Below are 26,585 nucleotides of genomic sequence, written 5' to 3' on the forward strand. Positions count from 1 at the left end.
GAAAAGATATATGTGCTCATATGTACGTACATTTACAATGGACGACGCATAATTACAAGTAATTTTAACAATAATTGTTTGTGCGCTTATAATTACCGCAACGCTGCGTCTGTGGAACGGCAGCTCAGCGGACAAGCATGGTTGCCTATTAAGGCCATCGCACATGAAATGCATAAGCTGCATAAACATAGCATAAAGGTGTATAGACCAATGAGCATCGAGCATTAAGTCGCCATTTTGAATTACGTAACATAAGCATAAACGGATACATAAGACATGAAAAAATCCATAAGAACGAAATTCTTACGTTTATGGTTTATGTTCAACCAATCAAAACGCAGGCGCAAAAATCCCACCAAGAGGACGATTAACCTCTGATCGAAAAGAACTGTTGTGCACGTGTCAGCAAGCAAGGACGAGATACGAGACGGAAAAAGAAAATTTGTTTTATATTGCAATCGCAAGTATATTAAAGTGCAATTATCTCAACGAAGTAAGTATTACCACCTTATTTTTACGGTTAAGTTCATTGGTATACAGCTAATTTTCTCAATTTACTCAACTTGGCAGACTCAATACAGCTCAAGCTGCTTTAGATGACAAATCAGCAGGTCTATTGCGTCAGGAAGTAAATGCAACATTTTGTATGCTACTGCAGAAAGCTATATAGCAATAGTATTGCAATTGCGAGTTCATTAAAGTGCAATTATTTCAATGAAGTAAGTATCACCACCTTATTTTTACAAACATTTTGTACAAGCTTTAAACTATTATTTTTTAATTAATTTGCAGAGAGAAGAGTTTATATCAGAAGGGTGGAACATGGATGCATCGATTTACTGTGCAGTAATATCTGGAATGTATGTAATTTTGCGGAAATACCAAAAAAAGAAAAATCGATTATGGGTACGACCTATATATTTGCGACGACCTTTATTTGGTGATTTTCAACACCTTTTTCAAGAATTAAAAGAAGATGCAATAATGTTTTTTAAATACACTCGAATGAATCTTACCATATTTAACAAATTATTAAATTTATTGCAAGTCCACTTAGAAAAAAGACATTGGAGAGCATTATCTGCAGAACAACGCCTTATTATTACACTTAGGTATTTATACACATGAAGGCCTTTTATACAAAACTATGAATTGTTACGTTTACAAGCTGTTTTACCTTGAATTTTAATAATTTTCTTTTTTTTTTAGATTTATTGCTACAGGAGATCAGGCATCCTCTATTGCATTCGCATATCGAATAGGTGAATCAACTGTATATAAAATTATTAAGGAAACATGCTCAGTGATAATAAAAGTATTAAGTCCATTGTATTTACAACCACCAAAAGAAGAAGACTGGAAAATAATAGCAGTTCAATTTTGGGAGCGTTGGAATTTTCCTAATTGTATCGGCGCAATCGACGGCAAACATTTCCATATTAAATGTCCTCCAAACTCAGGAAGTTTATATTTTAATTATAAAAAAAGCTTTAGTATTGTTTTGTTAGCGGCATGCGATCACGAATATAAATTTACTATTGTAGACTGTGGTTCATACGGCAGCGCAAGCGATGGCGGAATTTTTGCACAATCTGAATTTGGAAAATGTTTAAACAATAACAAACTTAATGTACCAATGCAAAATTGTTATTTACCTCAATCAAATATTGAAATGCCCTATTATTTTGTTGCTGATGAAGCATTTCCCATATCGAAGCGAATAATGCGACCCTATCCTGGTTATTTTTAGATAAAAAAGAGTATTTTTAATTATCGATTGTCAAGAGCTAGACGTATTATTGAAAATACATTTGGAATTCTTGTTTCAAGATGGCGGATTTTTCAACGTAATATTTCAATGAATCCCGAACATGTAGATGCAATAATAATGTCTGCAATAAACTTACATAATTTTCTTATGATTGAAAATAACAATTTTGAAATAAGGGGAAACACTTACTGTCCATCTAATTATATAGATACAGAGGATAACGAAGGTAACATCATACTGGGTATGTGGAGGATTGGATTAAATAATATTAATAATCTACAACCTACAAATATTCATAGAGCAATAAGAGAGGCTTATATTCAACGGGACACTTTAACTCAATATTTATCATCACCTCAAGGTGAAGTATCGTGGCAAAGAGAATATATTCAGAGAGGATGTAATAGGGACATGCAATAAAATGTATGCGGTATATATATATATAATATAAACTTTATTTTATATATATTATGTTTTATAATAAAAATTATAAGTAAAATAATATATGTATGGCATAGAATACAGAATATAAAGAATACAGAAGTATAATAAAATACAGAAAGTTTTGAATCTTATGTGGTAAATAATATTTTCATTAATTGACCCTTTATTTCAGATTTACGCGGTTCTGATATTTTTCTTAGTTGACAAGCAACAGTTTTTCCAAAAATGTCATCTTCGTCTGTCATATCAAAAGATATGGAATTTTGAGTTTTATTTTCAAAATGAGATGAAACTACTGATGTTAATTTTAGAAAAGATTCTTCCACTTTATCTGCAGAGGAAGTGTGTTTTGTTTCTCTTTTAAATCTTTTTGGTACATTAGAAGTCACAATTGCAGAAGAGTCAATAGATAGAGCTGGAGATATTGATTTTTTATCCGTTTCTGAAGTAATATCACTGACAGATGACATTTCTGAACGTGCAAGACCTGTTGCTTCGTTTGGTTTATAAAATGTTGGAGGTGTTTGTAAGTCTTGTGATGAAGAGGAAAAATCATAATCATTTGTTATGGTAGTATCCATTGAAGAAAGAAAATCATCATCGCTTTCATAAGATTCTGAAGAAAATGAAAAGAAAAGAAAAAGAGCGTTAATGTTAACAATTATAATTATAAATTTATAAAGGATATCTAAGGATATGTGTAATAATAATTCTACAGATTTAACTGTACTTGAAAAATTTGCAGGTTTAGAAAATGCAGGAGAATCTTTAAATGCCATATCATAAGAAGGGACATTAGGAATGTAAGGCTTTGATGAACTTGTAGATGCTATTGTAACCGATGCTTTCGTCAAGTCATTATAATCATTTTGATTACCAGACTGATTTTGATTTCTTGGTATATTTGAAGATCCTGTAATTACAATTACATTAAAAATAATAATAAACATTTTTCAAAATAAGTTTAACAGTATTATTATAATTGTCAATAAAATAAGATCTTACCAAACTTTTCTTTTGGCTCATTAGGTGATATCTTATTGTTAGACAGTTTTAAATTCGAAATGTTGGTGATAGACCTAAATAAATAATTTATATTAATATTTTAATAAACATAACAGGTTTAAAATTTAGAAACAAAACTTACCTTCTACTTTTAACAAAGTTGTATAAAAAATGCATTTGTTCATATAGAGGAAATGTAGGTCTTGTCGTACTCCCACTTCCACTTCTTGATTCTTTTTCTCGCATTTTCTTTTCACGAGAATATCGCTCACGTAATCTTCCCCATCTCACTTGACAATCTGAAGCTAAAATATATAACAATCAATATATTAAAATAGTATATATATGTGTGTACATGTATAAATATTTGCTGTAGCAAAATGTCATAAAAAGGTAATCTGTTGACTAAAATTTATTCTAATAATGTGTTCCATACCTGATGCGCCTAATATGTTTCCTATTTCTTGCCACGAATTATTTTTTTTGCGAATATCTTTAAAATCCTTATTTTGTTTATCATAAATATGTGGATAACTTTTTACAAGATCCACTAATAGAGAATCTCCTTCTTTGGCATTCGTTATTGTCAGCATTCTGTTTTCCTTTTCGTCTTCTCTCTCTTTTATAAAGTTATAATTACAATACTTCCTATGATCTTGATCCATATCTCTTTGCTCACGTTGACCAAGGTGTCTAATGTATCGTTTTGCGCAAAGGAGATCCTCTTTGGTTTTTATTCTAAACCTCTCTGCCCGGTTTTCTTCTTCTAGTATAGTATCGGCCATTTGCTCTGGCATCTTCTGATTGGCTGAACCTTATGCTGTGCACATTCGTGTAGATAGCGTAATTTTCTTGTGCTTATGCTATGTTATGTCTATGTTTTATGCATTTCATGTGCGATAGCCTTTAGCCGTTTGGAAGGCGCTAAATACATGTACTTGGGTGCTCGCATTTTGTAACATGGGTTGTTTTTTTTCTTAAAAGTGACTTAGTATTTAAGTAAAATATCCTTAGATGAGATTATTTGATATACTAAAAGTATTTTATGAAATTAAATTAGATAAACTCTAAGAAAAGGTGGCAGCGTAAGCGAAAGTGATATAAGTTCAATATTATAAGGTTCGGTAAGCGATTATCGATTTTTATAACGTTGGATTATTAAATTATTAAATTTAGCTTACTCCACGTGTTCTCAGAGTTTTTAACAATAGAACTCTTTTCCTTTAGCATTCAATAGTCAGTCAGAGACATCGGGTTAGCTGTAATGTTTATCATATGTCAGCAGGTAGAGCACGGCGCCTCCATTTTGTCTATCTCATAAATTAGACAATTAAGGACCGCGTGTGTGACTCAAGGATCCGATATCTCTGGCTGTTTATTGTTCGCGCTCTTGACTTTTGGCGGCTTCTTGGCTGGCCCTTTGTTCATTGTTATAGGAAAAATACTTATTCTAATAATTTATAATTATTTGGCGGAACGCTTTGCATTTTATCAACTTAAAAGAACAGTTTTTAAAATCATTGAAACGCGAGAGTATACGGCAGTATAAGAAGATGAGTCGCGCAGCGGCTCATAAATTGTTAATATATAAAAAAAGGAAAAATTATATACTAATTCTTAGAATGCAATCAAGTTCTTTTAAATTGACATTACGCGTAAATATCTTAGAATGTCGCTACATGTTCTGTTTTATCATTAACAATATTAGTTATTATTCTAAAAATCTACCATAGATTATCTCTTACAGAAAGGGACCGTCTATCCAAAAGACCAGGTTGAGAATTCTCACTTTCATGCTATTGGTCGAATCGTTTTTACTAGGATCTAGGAACTTTATTTAATCAAAATTTTAATTTTTGACGTCACACACGGAAAAAACATTGTACTTTCTCGCCTCAACGCGTACAGTTCCTATTGGCGGATATTAATCGCGTGACATTTTATGCGTGTTTTCTGCGTTATTTATATGTTTTTGTAAATAACCGTATTCTGCTTGTTAATTTACAACAAAATATTGCAATATAATAAGTATTTTTACAATATTTTATTATTCAAGTCGTTTCATGAATGTAAGTACTAATGCTGTGTTCCTATTGGCGGAAATTAATTGCGTGACATTTTACGCTTGTTTTCTGCGTTATAAGTTTTTTTAAATAACCGTATTCTGCTTGTTAATTTACAACAGTTTATTGCAATTTATTAAGTATTTTTACAATATTTTATTAAACTAAATGGGTATGGAAAGGGGAAGAAATAGAGGAAGTAAAAAGTTTCAAGTATTTGGGATACACAATTATGAGAAATGGAGAGCAGAAAGAGCATGTAAAGGACAGAGTAAGAAGAGCGGCAAGAATAATGGGGCAGGTGTGGAGTATAGGTAAAAGAAAATTCGGAAAAGATTGGAGTAAAAGAATATGGCTATTTGATAAACTGGTATGGTCGGTTATTAATTACGGCGTGGAAATATGGGGATGGAAGGAAAGAGAAGAGGTGGAGATATTACAGGAAAAATACCTGAGATGGGTACTGGGAGTAAGAAGATATGTACCAGGATATATGGTGAGAGAAGAACTACAGAGGGATAAATTGAAAGGTAGAGCAGGGATGAGAGCATGGAAATATGAAAAAAGGTTAGAAGAAGGGAAAGGAGGTGTTTTAGCAAAATGGTGCTGGGAAGAAATGAAGGAAAGAGCAAGGGAGGGAAGAAGCAAGGGAAAATGGGAAAAAGAAAGAGAGGAATTTTTTGAAAATTTTGGGTGGTCGGGAAAAGAGGTGGAAGATTTAAGAGAAAGAGGGGAAATAAGGGGGGAATATTTGGTGAAAAAGGATAAAGAATGGCAAAGAGAGGAAAGATGGAAAAAAATAAGAGAGTCAAGATTTAATAAGTATTATAAAAAGTGAAAGAGGAAGGGATACCAGGATATTTGAAATTGGGATGGAAAGAAGAAAAATGGCAAAGAATGGCAAAATTTAGATTAGGGGAGGAAATGAGAGGAAATAAATATTGGGAGGAAGAGGAGAAAAGAAAATGTAGAATATGTTTGGAGAAGGAAGAAACGTGGGAACATATATGGGAGGAGTGTATAGATTGGGGAAACGAGATTAGTTGGGAGGAAATGGTGGAGGAAATTCTGGGAGGGGAAGGAAGGGGGATAGATTGGTTGGAAAATTTGGAAAGAACAAGGGAAAAAAATAGGAGTGACTGAAAGTATGAAAGAAAAAGCGTCGGAAGCGGGGGTCCAAAGATAGAATTTAAGGTAAAATTAAGGCAAAACAATGTAAAGTATGAATGGAAGTGTGATCTCTCTCTCTCGACGCGTAGGCAATAGAATAGGAAAAAGGCGTAGATATAAGTTTTTACTTTCAGGAAACGGCTGTGAGAAGAAAGAAGATTATAAAAGTAGAAATAGTCTAGAGATAAGAATGAAGTTTGAAAATATATTTTATGAAATTGTAAACAGAAAATTGGGGAAGTGAAAGTCCCGGTGTACCTCTGAGGAGAAATAAACACCTTATATATATATATATATATACAATATTTTATTAATCGAGTCGTTTCATAAATGTCAGTATTAATGCTGTGTTTCTATTAATAAATATTTTTCGCGAGATATTTTATGCTTGTTTTATTCGTTTGTGGGAAATTTACTGCTTTCTCGAGAGTCTCGTTAACTTTTCTATGTAATTTCAACCTTCTACTTTCGCCCCACAAAGTCCCAAGTCTGTAAATCAACGGAAACTTTTTTTAATAAGACTTGTAAAAAGTGATAGGTATGTGTTATAGGTTAAAAGTAGAGTTACTTAAAATAAATGATTTTGAGGCTTTTAAGTTAAATTTTTTATTTAAATTTGGTTTTATTAAGTGTAGTAGAGTGCCCTCGTTTTATATCAATAAATTTTTTAACTTTAAAATACATATTTCAGTTATCTTGTGATTGGAGTACTTGGAGGGCCGCAGAATTTTTACTGTGATTCTATACCTGGTGAAGGGGAGTTCTGCTGCTTCCTCGATGGACCTGTTGACTTTCTATTATAATTTTTCCCTTTTACTTTTGTCCCACAAAGTCCCAAGCTTGTAAATTAACGGAAAATATTAATAATTCAACTTGTAAAAAGTAACAGGTATGTTTTATAAATTAAAATAAAAGTCTTTTAAACTAAATGATTTTGAAGGTTCTAAGTTAATTTTTTGATTTTAATTCGGTTTTATTAAGTCTAGTGGAGTGCCTACGTTTTATTTCAATAAGTTTTTTAAATTTATATTACATCGAGAGAGGTTAGAAAGATCGATGTATTTGCGGCGATGGTTGCGCCGGGAGCATTTGGTAGACGGAGAATTTCGGAACTATAGGTCGGAGTATTCCTATGGAACAACCAATCATCGAGCTTTGTCTGCCACAGCAGCTCGCAGCCATTGGCTCTCTTTATGGCCACGTGCTCTTATATTCCAATGGCAAACTAAATGGCGTCGGATAAAATAGCGAATTTGGACTACATAAAGTTTATATCATAAACCATTCATAGTAGGTGCTACACTAGTGCCATGACAGTCCCGTGATTTCTGTTTATTCTCGCGTATTTACTCCAGGAAGACTTTAACGAGATAATTCAGCGGCGTCGCGGAATCGAGTCCTCTTCCTCTTCCGTGCGCTTTTTCACGACTAATACTGTTTCGCGCGCATGGTGACGCATCGCTTGCGGCAAATTGTCGTTGTAGCGTCGGCTTTATATTCCAGTAGTCCGCCATTATTGCCGCTCTCGCGGTGTACGGTCGGCGTGCCATCCGGCTTCACCACAGAGCTGAAATCCGTTATCAGTCTTTCAGAAATCAACTCTTTTAACAGTAATCATGTGAGTAAGCACGTTACGTGTGATCAATAATTATTTAACATTTGTTCGGACGTTAACTCTCGCTTTACGTCTACTGTTTGTGTTTAGGGCACGAAGCCGGAAAGATAGTACGGGTAAAAGTGATTCTGAAGCGACGGATAAGGAGAACAAGAAGGAGAGAGGTAGAGAAAGAGAACGGAAGAAACGAGCAGCTTCTTCTTCCAGCAGTGGCACCAGGTACTAATAAGACATTAAAAAGATATCATATAAAATTGACTAAAATAAAATCTTTAATAATTTCTAATCATTCTGGTTTCAATTTAACTTATATCGCATTGAATTTGCTCATGTTTATTTACTTATTTTTATTGCAATGGAATATTTTGTCAAGTTTAAGTGATTATGCAAAATCTGCTTTAACAATATTATGCTATTTGACAGTTTTATTCGTTTTATTTCATTATAACGCATATATCGAAAATTATGTTTCATAGCTCATCGGACAGCAGCTCTGGATCCTCAAGTTCTAGCAGTGGCAGTAGTTCTAGATCTAGCTCTTCTTCCAGTAGTTCGTCCAGTAGTTCGGCTAGTTCTTCAGCCAGTTCCAGAGATCGCGGAAGGAAAAGAAGTCGTAGCAAAAGCGTTGACGCTACAAGAAGGCATGAAAATAAAGAGAAAGAGAGGGACAAAGAAAGAGAGAGAGAAAGAGATAGAGATAAGGAAAGAGATAGGGAAAAAGACAGAAAAAAGGGAAACAATGCTGTTCCTGATAAAACTAAACAAAAAGGCAGATCCAGGTATTTTATTTCCTGGAAAAAAAAAAAATCTTTTTTTGCATATAATTAATTAATAAGTTGTTATTTTATTTTCTTAATTTTATAGATCTCCTTCTCCACGTAGAAAGCGTAGAGAGCGTTCGCCGATTCCTAGACCAACAAAAATACACATTGGTCATTTAACACGAAATGTCACTAAAGATCATATCGTAGAAATATTTTCATCATATGGTCAAATAAAGATGGTTGACTTTGCAGTGGATAAACTTCATCCTAACCAGGGTAGAGGATTTGCCTATGTCGAATTCGAAACCGCTGATGAAGCTGAAAACGCTATGAAACATATGGATGGAGGTAAAATGTGATCTATTATCAGTTTTGTTTGATGTATTATTTCATCTTCATGCTAACATATTTGTATATTGTATTCACAGGGCAGATAGATGGTCAAGAAATCACTGCTGCCCCAGTATTATTGCCAAAACCTCGACCGTTGCCAATGCGACGTATGTCGCCAGGTATGGGAAGACGTGCACCACCTCGATGGGGAGGTGGTGGTAGAAACACTCCACCACGTTATCGCAGACGTTCGCCGATCATGAATCGCCGCAGGAGTCCAAGACCACCACGTCGCAGGATAAGATCTCGATCACGAAGTCCACCGGGAAACCCTCGACATCGGCACCGTCGTTACACACGATCCAGCTCAAGTAGTTCTCGATAATAACTTTTCAACATGTTGTATATACTAAATATTGAACTGAATATGACCAACATTGTCATGTTGTTACTACATAAAAAGAAAAGTGTAACGATACGTCTTAATAATGACGAGATATGTCGCCGATAATAATCATAAGTTCGTTCATAAATATCACGATTTCATGTTTCATTAAAGCACATTTTTGAAATATACTAATTTCGTAATATGTATTAATGATCTTTCGTAGTCAACACCTCAAATTTTTACCAACTAGTTGTATGATCTACATCGTTCACAATGTTATTTATAAGATAATTAATTCAAAATATTAACAGAAAAAAATTAATGTAATTATTTTAAACCGATATCAATCTGTATCTTTTTTAATCAAATATTCTTAACTGTAATTGATGTATTAAAAGTGGTTCGTGAAATTTAATTAAACATTCTTGTTATACGTATATAAATCGATATATATATATATATATATATATATATATATATATATATATATATATATATATATATCGATAAAATAATTATTGGAAAATTTTTTTACTAATATATAATAATAAAAACAACTAACATTTGAGAAAATGTATTTAACATTTTTAAGAGAGAACCCCATATGATCGATTTTTGCTCTGTTTCAGGTAATCAATCTTATTTCAGGTGTTGTAAGTTAAGGTAGATGGAAGAGTTCTTCAGAGCATGTTATCGCTTTTTAATTTTAGTATGAATATCCCAGTCGAACACACACGCAGTCTACTCTTATGGATGGTATTGAAGAAATCTCAGCCTGTGTCACCTGTGTGACGTGAATGACGTCAGAGGACTGCGCATGGCCCGGTTTGAGCTGTCTCCTATCGGTATCTCTGACATCACTCGGTCCTTGAATGCGTTCCCGCACTTACTGGATCGCGCCGGATGCTTCTCGAGAGGGTAGTCTCTCGAGAAAGAGAAAACGGACACGTAGAATTTCGTCTCGAGTCAACGGGTAAATCACCGTTTATTCCTTTCCTCACATCTGAGTCTGCCTGGTTTGATCTGGACGAGATGTGCGTATCAATGACGGCGCTCGGTCGACGAGGTTTCACCCCGAGGGACGTCGCGTGGCTCAGTGTCAAGCGACCGCGATGTTGCAGCCGCGACGAGTTATCGAGCAACGCCTTGTCACAACGATGTTCTTCGTCGTTACGCGTCACCGACATCTCGCGATTCCTGGGTCGATTCCACGCGAACTCGAGAACGTTCTCTTCTGCGAGGACTCCAATCTCCTCCGACGACGTCGCCGACGCTCTGACGAAGCAGCAGGCGAAGGATTTGGTGTCAAAGCTCTCCGCAGAAGAACGTGGATTATTTTTAATGGCACTGAATGAATGCAAATCAGAGGAGGATAAAGCTGGCTTTGAAGGTAGGTCCGTTTACGCTTTTTAATAACTATGTATTGTTACGATAACTTTAGCATGCGTCCTTTAAATTAAATATATAATAATTTTTGTATTTCTATACATCAGGTCAATTAGCAGCCATTCGATGGAGGAGCAAGTTTGGCAGACCAAGTAAAATACCATCGCTGGGTGAGGTGGATCCTACAGGAACCTACTGTCCAATGCCAGATGATTGGTTAAACCGCAAGTATGGTAAGGCCATTGTATTGTTTTTATTATCTAGATTGTGTCATGTATTTGTTGGATCATTGATACTTTTTTAAAACAAAAGCATAGGTTCACTTAAGTATTATCTTTAATACAAATGTAACAGTTTGTTACATTAGAATCATTGCCCATGTTCAGTGAAAAAAGCTGCTTTGCAATTATTGAAAAAATCGTGAATCTGATTGGTGTGGGGTGCTTTTAATTTTGATCGAATCTAGAAGTATATTTTATTATCTTCACAATTTTTACAACATTTGCAAAGCAGCTTTTTTCATCAAACATTATAAGCATTAACTTACAATTAGATTTATTACCTATATAGATGTTGAAAAATAAAATTAACTCCCCTTCGACTGATATTTAATGGTATCTTTGGATATAATGGAATCTTTTTCCTGCAATGCGATCTCCATGGATGTTATTCTCTGTAAGTTTCTCATTCTTTTAAGATCTCTCTCTCTCTCTCTCTCTCTCTCTTTTTCTCTCACTCTTTGTTTCTTTCTTCTTTCTAATTACACTAACTCTCTTGCCTGCTTCTATTCTGACACAACTTTTTGGATGTTTCACGGTCAACTACAGTGCCACAGTTAGGTAATACTTTGGACACTTCTTTACCTGTTTTTCTCGTTTATTGAAAAAAGTTTTTCTTTCTTAATAATTCGTTATTATTAATTTGTTTAATGGAATAAATGTTTTAATTATAGTACTATCCTCTCGTACATTATTTCGCAGTATTTTCTACTAATTTTTTATTTTAAATAATTTATTTAGATTATCGTTTGTCCAAATTATGCAGCTGTTGTTTAAAACTTTTTATTTTTGTCACTAGGAGAAATAATATTTCTCTTTGTTTGAATTCTTAAATAATTTCTTTTTAAATAAAGTTTAATAAAAAAAAAATACCATTACATTGAATATGCAACTTTGATGTTTGTGAACAGTAAGAAACTTTATCTTATACTGAATTTAGTATTTCCTAGTTTTATTAAACGCTATTGTGTAGTAGATAACTAGATTAACCTGTGGATTTAAATTAAAGCTTTTGTTGCAGTTGAACACGTTGCAGAACCAACTACGAAAGAACTGGTGTTAGGTATGTACTGCAATATATTCATTTTTCTATGTCGAAAAGTTATTTATATGCTCGCGAGCAAGTAATTGATCACATATGTTTTATTGATTTCTTATTCGTCTGTAAGATCTAAATTAAGCAATACTATTCTGTATTCGGACAAGATATACATATATGTAAAAGTTTTATATACGTAATATAATTTTTATTTCTCGTTAAAAAATATAAACGAATAATCTAGAGCGATTATTTTATTTTTGCAGTTGCAGTCTCGAATGCAATTCCATTTATTGGGTTTGGATTTCTCGACAACTTCATCATGATCGTTGCTGTACGTATCTGACAAATTCATTGTACAGTACGTGCCGATTTTTAAGATCAATATTTCAGGGCGATCAAATCGAATTCATGTTGAATCAAAGGTTCCCGATTTCCACTATGGCAGCTGCAGCGCTGGGTAATACAGTATCCGATGTCATTGGAATCGGTTCGGTGCACTACGTTGAAATGTTCGCTCAGAAGGTCGGCTTTGAAGCGCCTAAATTAACTCTAGGACAATTGAATCTACCTAGGACAAGAATAGCTGCAAATGTGGTATGAGAAATGTCTTAATCATTTTACTTTAACATATTTTTTATTTTATATATTTTGGAAAAGAAAAAATTTAAGATAATTTAAAACCATTATATTTTTTCTTCAGCAAAATTATTTAAGATTATTTTCTTTAATGCAGGGTCGGGTCATTGGCGTTACGATTGGATGCCTTATTGGCATGACGCCTATACCGCTAGCCGCGCTCTTCCGCAGTGATAGCTGAATCATAAAAAAAAAATAAAATGTTAGAAAACGAATTAATTTAATTAACATATGGGACAAGCCACAAATACCCCACAAGCGATTTGTTTTATAAATGCCTACAAATTTTTTTAATTTTAGCGTTTAACTATCATAAATAACAATTTCTGTTTCAACGAATGTTAAAAAATATTAAATATATAAGTAAGTGTATAGAATGTATAGCATAAAATTGTGTATAAAACAAAGTTTATGTGTAATATAATAATTAATTTTTTAACTTACTATATTTTGTGAGGCTTTAATTTAGCACTGTTTAAATTTAATAATTTTAAACAAAAGCAATGAATAAAGTAGCAAATGTATATGTGATTTCAGACATTAAACTAAAATAAAAATTTCTTTTAATATTAATTTTTGAAGAGACTATTTGTTCATTTAAATACATCCAGGGTATAATCACGTCATCTTAAATATGACAACGTTTGAGGCATGCAACATCAGATATTTATTGAGAAAATTAGATCTGTTAGTATCGAACATTACATTGCAAAAAGTTAGTACAAAAAATATAGGTTTATATATTTATGTATATATATCCATTGAAAAAATATCTAACAGGTAAGTTGGTATCAGCAAGCTAATAAATTCTTAATTCCGATGACTGTAAAACACTTTCGTAATGCGATTGTTTCCATTCTTGTTCCAGCCAGTTTAAAGTTGTATCCAGTATTTCTTTCCAATTCACATTACGACGATACTCTTCCGGTGCAAAATCTTCTGTTTTTTCTACTTTCTCCATTTTCTTTACGTCCATAGTTTGTGTTGAATTAAACGAAAAATCAGTATTAGTAATACATAATTTTTTAGTGGAATTTATAATCTCATTTTCCAAGTTGCAATACTCTGGTAGCCAAACCATTGTCGAGTTTAACCACCACTTCCAACTGGCTGCATCTTCTTCGTCGTCGTCGGTTTCCGTAATTACCGTAACGTTCTCGGAATCAGAAATCGGAAGATTATCATTATTCATTTCTTCAGATTGTGTATTTATCAATGAATCAGTTGGCGTGAGATTTGTAGCAAGATTTATCGGTAGATTTGTTGGTTGCCTTGAACTGAGCGATACTACAGGTAAACAACTTTGCACAATAAAATGGGCAACTAGAGTAGATCCCAAGAGAGTTGCTAGTCCAACTGCATAAGTCGCCAAGCAGATCGAAGAGACACTTATTAGAGTTTGCGCAATTCTAATTAACTGCACGGAATTCATTAGACAGCTCAATTCTGTATACGTACACCATCTTCGTTTGTGTACTTCTCGATATGCAACATTTTTTTCCAGTTGTTGAAGTCTTTCCCAAAAATCTTGATGCTGTACCAATACCGTCCAGTCCTATCATAAAAAATACTTTTTAATAAATAGAAAATTATTAATAAATCAAATCAAAAATTGAGATAATATACATTTTTTTTTCTTATACTAAATAGATACTACCATCGCGAGCGTATTTGCTTCGGTAGTAAAAATGTATGCATAATCCTCAATTACAATTAAATAAAAACGGTAATTTAATCATTATAATTAACAATTAAATATTTGATTCGATTTAACACAGCTTTTATATGACAGGAAAAGATCATTAAATAAGATATTTACGATTGCAGCAAGAAAATCTTTTTCCAACTTATTCATTCGAGATATAGTCACTTGGCCTGAATTTGCCCACTCCTTGTTAAAAACCTCATCCTCTTCACCATCATCGTGCAAAAATTTACTGGCCACCATCTAATAATCATTGATTAAAAACTATTTAAATAATGTGAACTATGTTAAAAGTATTAGAGTTAATTATGCACTAATATACTAAAAACGATTAATTACCAAAGAAACCAAAAATAGCTCAGATGGTGCTACTTGATGAAGATATTCTGGATTGCAGTTCTTTAATCTTTCAATATACAACAAGGCCAGGACAAGTGAGCAAGGGGAAACACATGCATTTCTAGATATTCTGCTTGCTTCTTCAACATCAAGTTTATCCAATGTATGACCACTTTTTACTTCTGTAAAAAGTTCAGCTGCCAATTCTAAAAATATGACAAAGATTAATTTATATTTTGATTAATTCACAGTAACACTAAATAGAGGTTATTCTCGCATATAAAGATATTATATTTAGTAAATTCTAAAATAAGATATATATGTAAAAAATATGAATTTTATCTATTGTATTAGAACAAATATATGTTATTTAAAAAAAAAAAAAAAATTTTTTAAGTGCTACTTTAGTTTACAAAGAAATATTATACTGACCTGTAACTGGTAAACTCAAGCAATTAATTACGGGTAATTTGGAATAATATAATGACTTTCTTATGCGTTTCATAAATTCTTTATGCTCCAGATCCTGCAATAAAATGATGAAACAATTTATCACAGATCAGAATTAATTTATAAACAAAAAGAAAAAAAAGTGGAATGTTTTTCGAGTGTCAAACAATTAATTATTTTTTTAGTCCTATTCAATCGATCGCTGTTGACCTTATGTAGTATACAAAAAACTCGTCATTCACTATAATATTCAAACGCACATAAAGTTTTACTTGGCACTGAAAACTGATGCGTTGAATACGAAAGCACAAAGTTTCATAAAGTCGTACGTGTGAGATTTACCTTAGAGCTTGTAGGCACACTTGTGCCTCGCCAGCTGTTCGTCATTGCCAAGTTTCAGCGAATCTTAGCATAAACTTTATATTTCCGTGATATTTTTCTTCAACGAGAGCTGATACTGTAAAATATAACTCTTCTTTGTTGCAACGGTGTAAAGCTTCACGAGGACGTAATTTCGAATAAATTGCTCCGTATTTCAAGTTGCACGCACGATAATTTAGGTTAAGACATTAGTTTTGACCATCCTAGACCCAACTGATGTGGAAAATTCGAATGGTAAAAGCCAGAGAGACCAACTCGGAACCGCGGCTTCCGCGCATACAGATGCAGAGGCTCGTCCGTGTGAAACCAGCGCTTCGGCTGCCGTCGGATAAAGAAAAAGGCCAGCGCTATACACTGTCTGTCCTACTCTTTCGCGGCGCTACCGGCAGTTACCGCAGATCCGCGAAAGAGTAGGACAGACAGTGTATAGCTCTGGCCTTTTCCTTTATCCGACGGCAGCCGAAGCGCTGGCTTCACACGGACGAGCCTCTGCATCTGTACGCGCGGAAGCTGCGATTCCGAGTTGGGCTCTCTGGGCGACGGGTCAGAATGGTCAGTGTTGGTGGTGTTGGTCGAGTGTGGAGTAGAGAAAACAAGAGCAAAATGTGTCATTGATATTATGGTAAAAAAAAAAAAGAAAAAAAACGGGCTATTGAATTTATTATATTTAAACAGAACTTAATACTATTGATGAAACATGGCTTATCCATCGTGTAATTTAGTGGAATCAATTATCGACGAGGTTGCTCTGGAAGGATTAGACGGCATTACTTTACAAGGTTATTTTGTTTTAGTTTTATATTATGAAAAAAAATTAGCTTTGTTTCTTTTTTTTTTTTATAAACTATTACACATACACACACACACGCGCACACACACACCACACACACACACACACAAGAATAATTAAAATAAATATACTAATATATTTTTTTTATTATGAATAATGTTTTCATATTTTATACCTCTCTTTTTTTTTATTTTTAGCTTTGTGGTTGCGATTAGCAAATAGATTCAATGATCCACTGCCATTTCCAAAGCCTTTTATGGAACAAGTGTGGTTAATATGCAAAAAAATAAGAGAATTTTTATTTTACAAATTGAAAACTCCCAGAGACCCACTTGTGATATTTGATCGTTATGAATTTGTACATCCTGATCTTGGCATTATACTTGAGCCAGTGAGTATATTAATAATATATAATACTTTTTATAAAATTTTGTAAAACATTAAATTATTTATTAATTTATTAAGAAGATTCGATTATTAAGTTTTATAATTACAAGTGATTTAAGTTCCTAATACTTTAGTTGTATTTCAAATTTAATTTTTGTTTTCATCTATTTAAATTCTTGTTATATCTTTTTTACTTTTCACTTTTAGCCAAATGTTCCATCAGACATTTACCCCCACTATCCTATCCAAGATTTTAAGGCAGGTGTAAGAGGATCCTGTTCTACATATTACACAAGAAAAGATGTCAAAGATGATATAAAGAATGCAAGTTTGAACGAGGTAACAGAAAAGTATGGACTAAGTTTAGTAATTGTGGCATCTCAAAAAGTTAGAACACGAGCATTAGTGGGTATTGATGTAAGTCCAACATTGGAACTGACAATTATGCATTATTGCTTCTTGGAGAGAGTTGGTCGTGCTCGTTACCATGGTGAAGTCACTCAAGGCAAGCTCAGCTTGGCCGCGCTCAAAGAGGATCCGAAATCTTTGTTCTATCATCGAAAGTTTCTGCTACAACATAAGCTGATTACAAAGCAAGTCCATCATCAGAAAAGCAGCGGTCATTGCGGCAGCGGCAGTCTATTACATTTGACACGTTTTTATGTGGAACGAAAGCCAAAGATGATTTATCTAGCTGAACAAGTACTTGATATTTTACGAGCCAAAGAGAACGGCGTGGCTGAATATGACGAAATTAAGAAGAAGCTTGGAATTGAGAATTCTATTAAGAAGCTGTTTAAAACTTCTTTTTTTCAAAAAATTGTTAAGACAGATATTTGTGTGCCATATAGAACGTTATATCCTAATGCAGAACCCAATGAATGGCGGCAAAAGCAAGATCCGTCAAAGGAAAAAAAAATTAGAGTCGTGCAGGTGTTATATCCGGATGTCAGAGTTGCGGATCTATGGAACAAAGAAGACAAAGATGACGATGATGATATCATTGAATTAAATGTATCTAAACACAAGTTTAATGTTCCTTACTTGAAGCAAGCAAACGCTATTATTGAAGCTAGTCAATCGGAAGGTATATCTCAAGGTAATAAATTCAATCAGTAATTAATAAATGCTAGACTTTTATAATTAGGTGATAATTTTTTTTTTTTTTGCAATATGTATTTTGTTTAAATTATTTTAATATTACAAATATAGGCAAATAAAAATTATCAAAATTTTAATTTATAATTTTTAGCTTATTTGAAACAAGAAATGGGTCTTACCAAATTACAATCGCGATCATTTCTGAGGAACATGGTGAAGGCACGTATTATTGCAACGTACATGAACGACGTAGGTCGACAAAGAATTACAAAATATGTTTCAAAGAAATTTGAAAAAAATAGCAAAATGAGTAAGCAATTTAACAAAGAAGTGCACAAAATTAAGGAACTTACTAAAAAAATAACTAAGAATGAAGAAAATCTACAGAATGAAGCAACCTTGCAAACAGTAAACGTACCGCATTCCTCAATTCACGAAGATGATCAAATAATTAAAAAATCCGATCGTTACGTTGATCAAATGAATATTGATACAATTATCGATAAAGATAAAAATGAAAAGCAAAAAAAGTGTGCTGAAAAGGAAACAGAATTAAAGAATTTGTTCCATGTCGTTAATAGAATTTTGTACAAGTACAAATTGTCGAAATTTCGATCCAAATATAAATGCACAACATGGAAATTTTTAACAATGAAAACAAGAAATTGCGAAACTAATGTGAAGGAACAGAAAACAAAGCTTAATGCTTCCACGTCGATTCGGCAAATCGTAAATGACGCTAAAGCCTCGTCGTTTTATAATAGTATAAAGGCAAACTTGACAGCTCAAAAGCCCAATTGCTCAGGAAAAGGAGTTAGCGAAGTCTCTGGTTTTCTGGAAGTTGTGCGAGAGAAGAAAAATGCTAATATTACATACAGGTTTGTACAAATATGCTATGTAAGAAAATAATTAATTAAATATATTGAATTAATCGTGTGCTAAAGGCAAATATTAATAAAGAAAAAATATAAATACTCGATAATTTTTATCGCGTATGACTTAACTTTTATGATATAAAATGTACCTTATTTATCTTTATAATTTTTAAACATATTTTATTTTATACTTAAAAAATAATCGTTCAGATTTGTTCATGGTATAAGAATTAATATTAAATATTTTCTATTTATATTGTTTAGATTATTAAGGCGTGCCAATATGATAATCGAGGCAGTAAAAGAACATCAAGTAATTGACGATACGTCAAAACTCATGAAGATGATCTGTGAAGAAGAAGATAAGGAAGGCTACGACGTAAAGATCGATAAAAAATCTCTTATTAGATTATTGCAGAAACTTGCTAAAGATAATCTGGTAAAGAATATTAAGTTGACTTTAAGCGCAAATGGACGTGAAAAGAATATGATGTTTATTTGCAATCCTAACATCGATACTGATCATACCGTAATTAAATCAGCTGTCGAACAAGCAAAGGTCAAGTTTTGCTTATTAGCGTCTCAAAAGGCGAAGTTCGCAAAGAAAGTAATGGATAAGCAAGACAAGACGGACAAGCTCAACAAGACATATACTTTCGGAAATCACAAATACGACGCCAAAGCTGGCAAACGTTATGGTCTTAGCCCGAAATTTATCAGGATGCGCATGATGCATATTTTGCTTTTCTATTTGGCTTACGATCATCCTGGAGCACCGAAAGTATCTCAGCAAAAGCAGATAGAAATTCTCAAATCTAACGGATATGAAATCGATGACAACCTTATTCAGGAATTCGGTACTATTTACAATACCGAAATAAGTTGGAAAATGTTCGTCCCTCCTTTACCTAAACACAGCGGGTGGTCCGAAGGTTGGACGTTGATGTGCGACGTTTTATTAGGAATGCCCTTGTCAATTTTTACTAAAGTACATAATAGCACTTTCATAATTCCGGAGTTGGAGCATTATTTAAATCACCCAATCAGAAAACATTATCTTGTTAAAAATCTTCCGGTAAGCTATTGATTACATGATGAAGCTTCTATAATATAAATTTATTTAATTTAATTAAAAAAAAATTTTTTTTGTTATTTTATTTTTAGGTCACCATACGCAATACTCTCTTATATGCGCGGAAATATATATACAATATTCATGATACCATAACAAGATTGGGTTACATCGGTCTGGTTCAATTTGGTCCACAGCGGCTGAAAGATAAAGATCAAGTATTTATTTATGTGAATCGACGTACGGAATTAATGGACACAACCTCTTCAGCGCCAGGCTATCACAAGATTGAAGATAAAACGTATCCGGTGACGAAATACTTTTTCGATCATACACAGGTATATGATTTAATTATGATTTCAAATATTTTAGAAATAAGAGCATTTGAATTTAAATATCTGTTTTATACTTTATGGAATAAATTTCACTCTTCATATATCTAATTAACTCAATAGTTGATAAATAATAACGTAGATAAAAGTTACACTCTATTAAAAAAAAAAAAAAAAATTAATAAATTAAATGGAATAAACAAAAAAATAAAAAAAAGAAAAGCTTTATTATTAATAAAATATTTCAAGATGAAGTACCGTCATCTTTCTTTGCAGGATGTTGAAAAATATTGGTACGATATGTGGAATATTTGCGTTAATACGCTACTTGGTGGTAGATTAGTAGTACATGGCAAAGATATCTTACTTGAGGATTTAAGCAAGAAGACTGCTATGATAGAGGCAGTTGCGGCACGCCTTCCTAAAGAAGCTGCGGAAAGAGATACCGGGGAAGTTCCCGGAGATCATAAAGGAGCGGCTGGGATTGACTCTGCTTTCTTTGCTCATCTAAAACGCAACTGGAACTGGTCAATTAATTATTCTATACATCAGCAGGTAAGGGAATGAAAAATCGAGTGATGAACTGTTTTGAAATAAACATTTGTTTTTTAGCATTTTTAAATTAATTTTTTATCGTAATATCAGATTTGTATTCTGATATATTTGCTGTAAATAATATATTGACGTTATCAATAAAATTTTTTTTTTATTCCCAGACTTGCAAAAATCAAGAAAAATCCAGTACTGGCCAACGAGATTTGCATTTATCGAAAATTCAAGTGAAGCCAGTTAAATTCACAGAGTATGATGGTTTGAAAAAAATCTCAGGACCTCCACCGCCGTCTACTGTTAGCACGACTGAGTTGCGGAAAAAGATGTACGATCATCTCAGCACCGCTGGACGGAAAAACGAGGCTCTACCATCGCACCAGTCCAGCAGGCAAAAGTCCTTTGTCCGACGTGTGATGCCACGTAAAAAAACTGTACGGGTACGTCGTGTTAAATACGATGAAGATGACTATCGGGCAATGCAACGAATGGATAAATTGCGCGTGGAATGGGAAGCACACGAAGACAATATTCTACTGGTGTGCAAGGTGGCGACGACCTATCTGTCGCCGAATCCACGCAAACAGATGGTTAGCTTTATAGCGGTACGAGACGTCCTGCGAATGTTTTCTGAAAATTCATACAATAAGACTTCACGCGCCTGTCAACGTCGATTGATGTATATGTTGCGGCAGCCACGCACAGTGAACAGCGTCACGCTGGGGGTCGAGGAGATCAAGCAGGATCCATTTATCGATAGACGTTACGCTGGGGTTATGGACAGGCTAAAAAGCGAGTGCTCGAGCCCAACGGAGTACGAGAAGCGAGTGACGGAGGTTTTTAAAGAGCTTGTCGGTTATATCGTTAAAAAGTATTACGACATTGCTGAGATTAAACCAAAGAAACATATGACAATGCCGAAAACTGCGCAGGAATTTAATTTTTTCTTTGAAGTAGTTTATCCGACGAGGCCGTACCATCATAATCAGGGCTTCACGAAAGATGTACGAAACGCAAATGATATTCATTTGGCAACTATTAATTCTGTTATACACAGTTCCATGTGTTGTGGAAAGGATAGGCGTTCTTGGGCTTATCAGCTCTTTATGGTATGATCGATATAATACGAAATATATTTCCGTTCATGAAACATAAAAGAATGCTTAAGTTAAACTTTTAAACTTTACCAACAAAATAAATATCTTAATTATATTTTAATTTATTACAGGTATATCAGCATTATTCAGAGGCTCTTTTAAAGCAAGCAATGAATAAGATTAGATCAGATCAAATGGTAACGATAAAAAAGCATCATTTAGCATCTATCAAAAAGTATGGAAATTACATGCCGATGAGCAGCTCACAGTACCAGCTCAGTATCAACTATATCTACAAATTCCAAACCAAATGGACTTACGATGTTTTCAAAGAATCTTATGACGTTTTCGTGAAATTGTTGCAATGGTATTCTGAGCACAAAAATAATGCTCCATCAAAAAAACAAGAAACATTATTTGACGGCATTGAAATTCCGGTTTCCAGTGGTATCGTTACCGTCATGCATGATCTTTTAGCCCGCGATCAAATCGACTTTGATATTGAAATGCCGGACCAAATTATTATGTTAGACGCAAGATACCAAGGCAAAGATGAGACCTATTTTAGGGCTGCTCAAAGATATCAAGATATTTTGACAAGACTTTATCGCTTTAAATTTGAAAACGTTGATGTTCAAAATGCTCAAGTTTTTAGACTTGAAACGGAAAAAACTTACGATGAAATACAAAAAAAATCATCATTGAAAAGAAGATGTATCGAAAATGATGATTCTGAAGAACCAAAATCAAAGATCTCTCGTAAAAGCGAGGAAAATAATCAATTTCAGCAAACTGAAGACGTATTATTTGACAAGAAGCAATCTCTCGATGAAAGCAACAAACACGAAGAGACGAGTTCAAATAATTTTCACAAACAAATTGAAAAAAAAACTCGTCTAAATCGTTCATCAAAAAAAAGGTCTGCTAATATTGAAGAAGATTATTCTACGGACGAAGAGCCAATTGTGAAGAGAGCGAGATTAAATTCCAAGGATTCAACAGATTTCGAGGACGTAAAAGAAAATGAAAAGTCGATAATTATTGAAGATTTATCTAAAGCTGTTAAAAGAACCGAAAAAATACTTTTGGATAATTCTAAATCTCTTGAGCTAATAAATGAATTAAATGAAGGGACGAGGAAAGAAGGTATATTTTATAAGAAGATAATTATTTTTATAAATATATTCAATCAAATTATTTAAAAAAAAAAAAAAAAAAAAAAAAAACTTTGATATTAACCAAAATTTACAACTTTTTACTTTATAAATCTTTTATATATAATATAAAAATATTGTTTTTATCGCCAGCTTTTCTGATGCAATCAAACAATGTAATCGATATGACTTCACTTCCTCGACGTGTCAGCAAAATTATCAAAAACGTGTTGCCTGAGATGAGCTACTTCAATTCCTACAAGACAAAAGTGGCAAGCGACGTTCAAAAGAAGTACACCAGAATAGCCATGCTAAGAATGAGAGAAGAGCTCAACGATCTTTCGATAACCGACAGTCATCACGCGCACGAATACTTTGTGGTCAACAGCTTTAGAATGTTTTATAACTTGGAAACGTCGTCACCGAAGGCATCGGAATTATTAAACGATGTTGATAATTTTAAAGGTCATTTGGTACCAAGTCAATTAGTACCATTAAAGATTGAAACTGTAAATGATTTTCTCGGCGAATTACATCGGTCTGCTATTTTTCCGAAGAACACAATTGGTTACGCAGATTATAAAAATGAAATTGTGATGAAAAAAAAGGAAATAGCAGTTGACTGGAAGTATGTCGACGCCGTGTATGAGTTTGTCCAGGAGAAGAAAGAAATTGGGGTCTGTTCGCAGGAATTGGTGGTAATTATTTTATAAAACAAATAATTTTTGTATTGTTTTTTCCTTTGTATTTTATTTTTCAGCAGATAATACTTTTGAAATTTATTGTCTTTTATTTCTTTTTCAGGATAAATTCTACGCTGAGCAAGGAGACCATTTGTACAAGGTCGTTTCGCTTTTAATAGACAATCATATATTTTTACGGTCTGGCGTCACCAAACCACGTTATATCCATCATCGTTACGTGGATCCTTGGCTAATTCATTCTTACAAGATATATCGCCTTGAACAAGAAGCTCTAGTTCCATTTAAGGACAGTATATATGCCACAATGCAGCACGGAGAAACATCTAAAATAAACGCCGAGATGAATGCAAAAAATACAAATCTTTATGAAGCAGAAGAAGAAACTACAAATAGAAAACGTAATATTATTACATACATATATATTATAATATATACTTTTTAATTTTATATTTTACCGAAATACTTATTTTTAATGCTTATTAGATTAATACTTATTTTAATAAATATGTGATAGATGAAACAGGTATTGCGATAGCATCAACGTCATCGGACAACCAAGAAAACAGGGAGAAGAAAAATGAAACGATAAACGATTTAAATAATAAGGATAGTAGTCAACAAAATAGTCAGAATAAAGAGAGTAATTTACGTACAATTAAAAGAACTCACAAGCAAAAAACACGATTACTTCCACAAAAAGATGTGTACAAATCTGCGCAGCAACTAGATTTTACGTATGTTTCACGAATCAATGAGACTAATGAGAAACTAAATAGTTCCAAATAGAAAAAAACTAAATAGAAACCAAAAATTCTTAAAAAATTGTCGAAATTAATATCAATAAATTGTTTTTCTTTTTAGAACTGCGGAAGAAGTAAAGGTCGTAATAAAGCCATGGATACGTATAGACGGGGTGCTAAATCGCAAAGTTCTAGATCGAATGTTGGGCGCAATTCTGAATTACTGTCTGCTTCATCCTGGGCTTACCATGTCGAAAGTGCAAAGCAGATTCATCCCTGCTTTGCAACCTTTCCATACGCGTGAATTGCTCGAGGTTTATTTCGTCAATTGTCTATATATTTGGAAATTGATTAAACTTATTAAAAAAAAAACAATAATTTAAGATCTGTTCTTTTTTTCATTGATTTCAATTATTTTTACTGAAAATTTGTTTACAGATGCTGATCAGATTGGGATGTTTAGAAAGTAAGCATGTGAAAAAAATAAAAGTTACTTTGTTTTCTCCACCACCTACAATTGACATAAATGATTTAAGTAAGCAATTATTATTTTTTTTTTTTTATCTAGTATGAGATTCGCTATTATACATTTACTAATATTACTTTCTTGTTTTACTTTTAGCTGCAGATGTCGTTGGTTGGTTTGCTGAAGATGAAGTAGCATTTGAACCTACCATAGATGCTATACTAAAGTTTAGTATATTTTTGAGCACAAGAACATACAGCACAGATTTTATGCCATAGTCATGCATGTATATGTTTGTATTTACACTGTATATCTATACGTTTAGGAAAAAAATTTTGTGATCATGTATTATAAAATTTAGTGTAAACAATTAAATTTTATAAAAGTTAATTATCTTATTATTCTTTTCTATGTAATATATGATTATGAAAATGTTTTGACATAAAGTCATTGAATTAATTTGTATATCGTTTTTATAATTGCCTGTGTCTTTAAAATAATGAGTTTTTTTTCATTCTTCCTTCCTTCCTTCCTTCTTTCCGTGGCAATATTTAATTGCTGCACCGGATCTTCACTCGAATCGTTCCCGATCTCAGCGCAAAAAACTGGCTTTCACTTTTAATTCGATTTTCGTCGACGGAATGAACGACGCCGAGCGAGAACTTGAGAGAACTTGCCCCAAACGGCGAAATAAAACGGGCCGCGATCAGTCGCGATATGAAATTGCTGCGAATTTGATGCGACCAGCTAATTGGCTGATTTATTGTGAATTGCCTTGCGAAAGCCATCTACATAACATTTCGCGCGAAAACCTCGCTTCGCTTGTCATTTGTCATCAAAGAGATACGCAACGTCGCATTACCTCGCGGCTCACATTTTCCTGTAAGTCTCTCGCTCTTCTTTCTTTCGAAATCCACGTACGCAATTAACGTAATTACTTTTCAATTTAGGATTGAATGTATTGGGGATGAAGGTGACAGTTTAATCTGCAGATCGTTTCCTGTTGATTCCTAAAAAGTTGCTTGAAGAGAGGATATGAATGCGGGGATTCGTGCACATAACAGGATGCGACTTGAGAGATCTGAGGATTGACGTGTATTGAAGTTTTTACGCGAAATTTTTAAGAGTTCTTGAAGGTATTTATCCCCTCATAGAATTTACAACCTGTCTTCTTATAATTTTGTGATTTTGAGATTGTAATCCGTTGTCACGTACGATATGTCACGATCGATTTTTTTTTTTTTTTTTTTTTTTTTCGTGACAATTATATTCTTGCTATATCTTTCTTTATTCTAGACCTTTAAGAAAAAGAAATAAGTGATAAGTACAGGGTGATATATAGTATTGTCTTAAAAAAAATGGACGGACCTAACACTCGTTGGTGCTCTGCACCAGGTTGTATGATGAATATAAAAATAATGAAACGACACTTCTTCCGATTTCCAAAAGAAAGAGATAGGTATTTATACATTTTTTAATTGAACCAACATTTATGTACATTTTTATAAGTATGTGTTTTATGTCATATAACATACATTTCTATTCAAA

General features: G+C 33.2%; 5 protein-coding genes and 1 pseudogene across 7 annotated transcripts; 4 read left to right on the forward strand and 2 right to left on the reverse strand.

Moving 5' to 3' along the window:
* The first annotated feature begins 175 nt into the window (after positions 1-175).
* On the forward strand, positions 176-2,346 carry LOC139104397 (uncharacterized; annotated as a pseudogene).
* Positions 2,218-4,032, reverse strand: LOC139104398 (uncharacterized). Its single transcript, XM_070659856.1, has 4 exons — positions 3,657-4,032; positions 3,363-3,525; positions 3,221-3,294; positions 2,218-3,128 (listed from the first exon to the last, which is right to left on the reverse strand). Exons 1-4 carry the CDS (start codon positions 4,015-4,017, stop codon positions 2,344-2,346), a joined length of 1,383 nt encoding a protein of 460 aa, XP_070515957.1. The 5' UTR covers positions 4,018-4,032; the 3' UTR covers positions 2,218-2,343.
* A 3,700-nt stretch (positions 4,033-7,732) lies between these two features.
* On the forward strand, positions 7,733-9,759 carry LOC139104402 (RNA-binding protein with serine-rich domain 1-B). The gene is made up of 5 exons (XM_070659862.1): positions 7,733-8,071; positions 8,159-8,287; positions 8,545-8,847; positions 8,933-9,180; positions 9,261-9,759. Coding segments are annotated over exons 1-5 (972 nt in total). The 5' UTR covers positions 7,733-8,069; the 3' UTR covers positions 9,551-9,759.
* A 626-nt stretch (positions 9,760-10,385) lies between these two features.
* On the forward strand, positions 10,386-13,468 carry LOC139104401 (uncharacterized). 3 transcript variants are annotated; one of them, XM_070659859.1, is made up of 6 exons: positions 10,386-10,943; positions 11,047-11,172; positions 12,227-12,280; positions 12,523-12,590; positions 12,650-12,853; positions 12,993-13,468. In XM_070659859.1, the coding sequence occupies exons 1-6, from the start codon at positions 10,457-10,459 to the stop codon at positions 13,074-13,076; spliced, it is 1,023 nt and encodes a 340-aa protein (XP_070515960.1). In that variant the 5' UTR covers positions 10,386-10,456; the 3' UTR covers positions 13,077-13,468. The 3 variants fall into 3 exon arrangements, with proteins under 3 accessions (XP_070515960.1, XP_070515962.1, XP_070515961.1); XM_070659861.1 differs by having other exon boundaries at positions 12,254-12,280; XM_070659860.1 differs by having other exon boundaries at positions 10,387-10,943; positions 12,239-12,280.
* A 70-nt stretch (positions 13,469-13,538) lies between these two features.
* Positions 13,539-16,006, reverse strand: LOC139104399 (protein CNPPD1). The gene is made up of 5 exons (XM_070659857.1): positions 15,732-16,006; positions 15,372-15,465; positions 14,940-15,145; positions 14,715-14,843; positions 13,539-14,450 (listed from the first exon to the last, which is right to left on the reverse strand). Exons 1-5 carry the CDS (start codon positions 15,774-15,776, stop codon positions 13,695-13,697), a joined length of 1,230 nt encoding a protein of 409 aa, XP_070515958.1. The 5' UTR covers positions 15,777-16,006; the 3' UTR covers positions 13,539-13,694.
* A 286-nt stretch (positions 16,007-16,292) lies between these two features.
* Positions 16,293-25,502, forward strand: LOC139104396 (general transcription factor 3C polypeptide 1). The gene is made up of 15 exons (XM_070659853.1): positions 16,293-16,549; positions 16,758-16,951; positions 17,155-18,046; positions 18,200-18,926; positions 19,188-19,998; positions 20,088-20,333; positions 20,604-20,882; positions 21,044-21,985; positions 22,105-23,119; positions 23,281-23,825; positions 23,932-24,229; positions 24,346-24,565; positions 24,693-24,885; positions 25,010-25,106; positions 25,194-25,502. Exons 1-15 carry the CDS (start codon positions 16,468-16,470, stop codon positions 25,313-25,315), a joined length of 6,663 nt encoding a protein of 2,220 aa, XP_070515954.1. The 5' UTR covers positions 16,293-16,467; the 3' UTR covers positions 25,316-25,502.
* Positions 25,503-26,585: the final 1,083 nt, after the last annotated feature.

The sequence above is a fragment of the Cardiocondyla obscurior genome, linkage group LG07, assembly GCF_019399895.1.
Source record: "Cardiocondyla obscurior isolate alpha-2009 linkage group LG07, Cobs3.1, whole genome shotgun sequence".
NCBI classification, from domain to species: Eukaryota; Metazoa; Arthropoda; class Insecta; order Hymenoptera; family Formicidae; genus Cardiocondyla; species Cardiocondyla obscurior.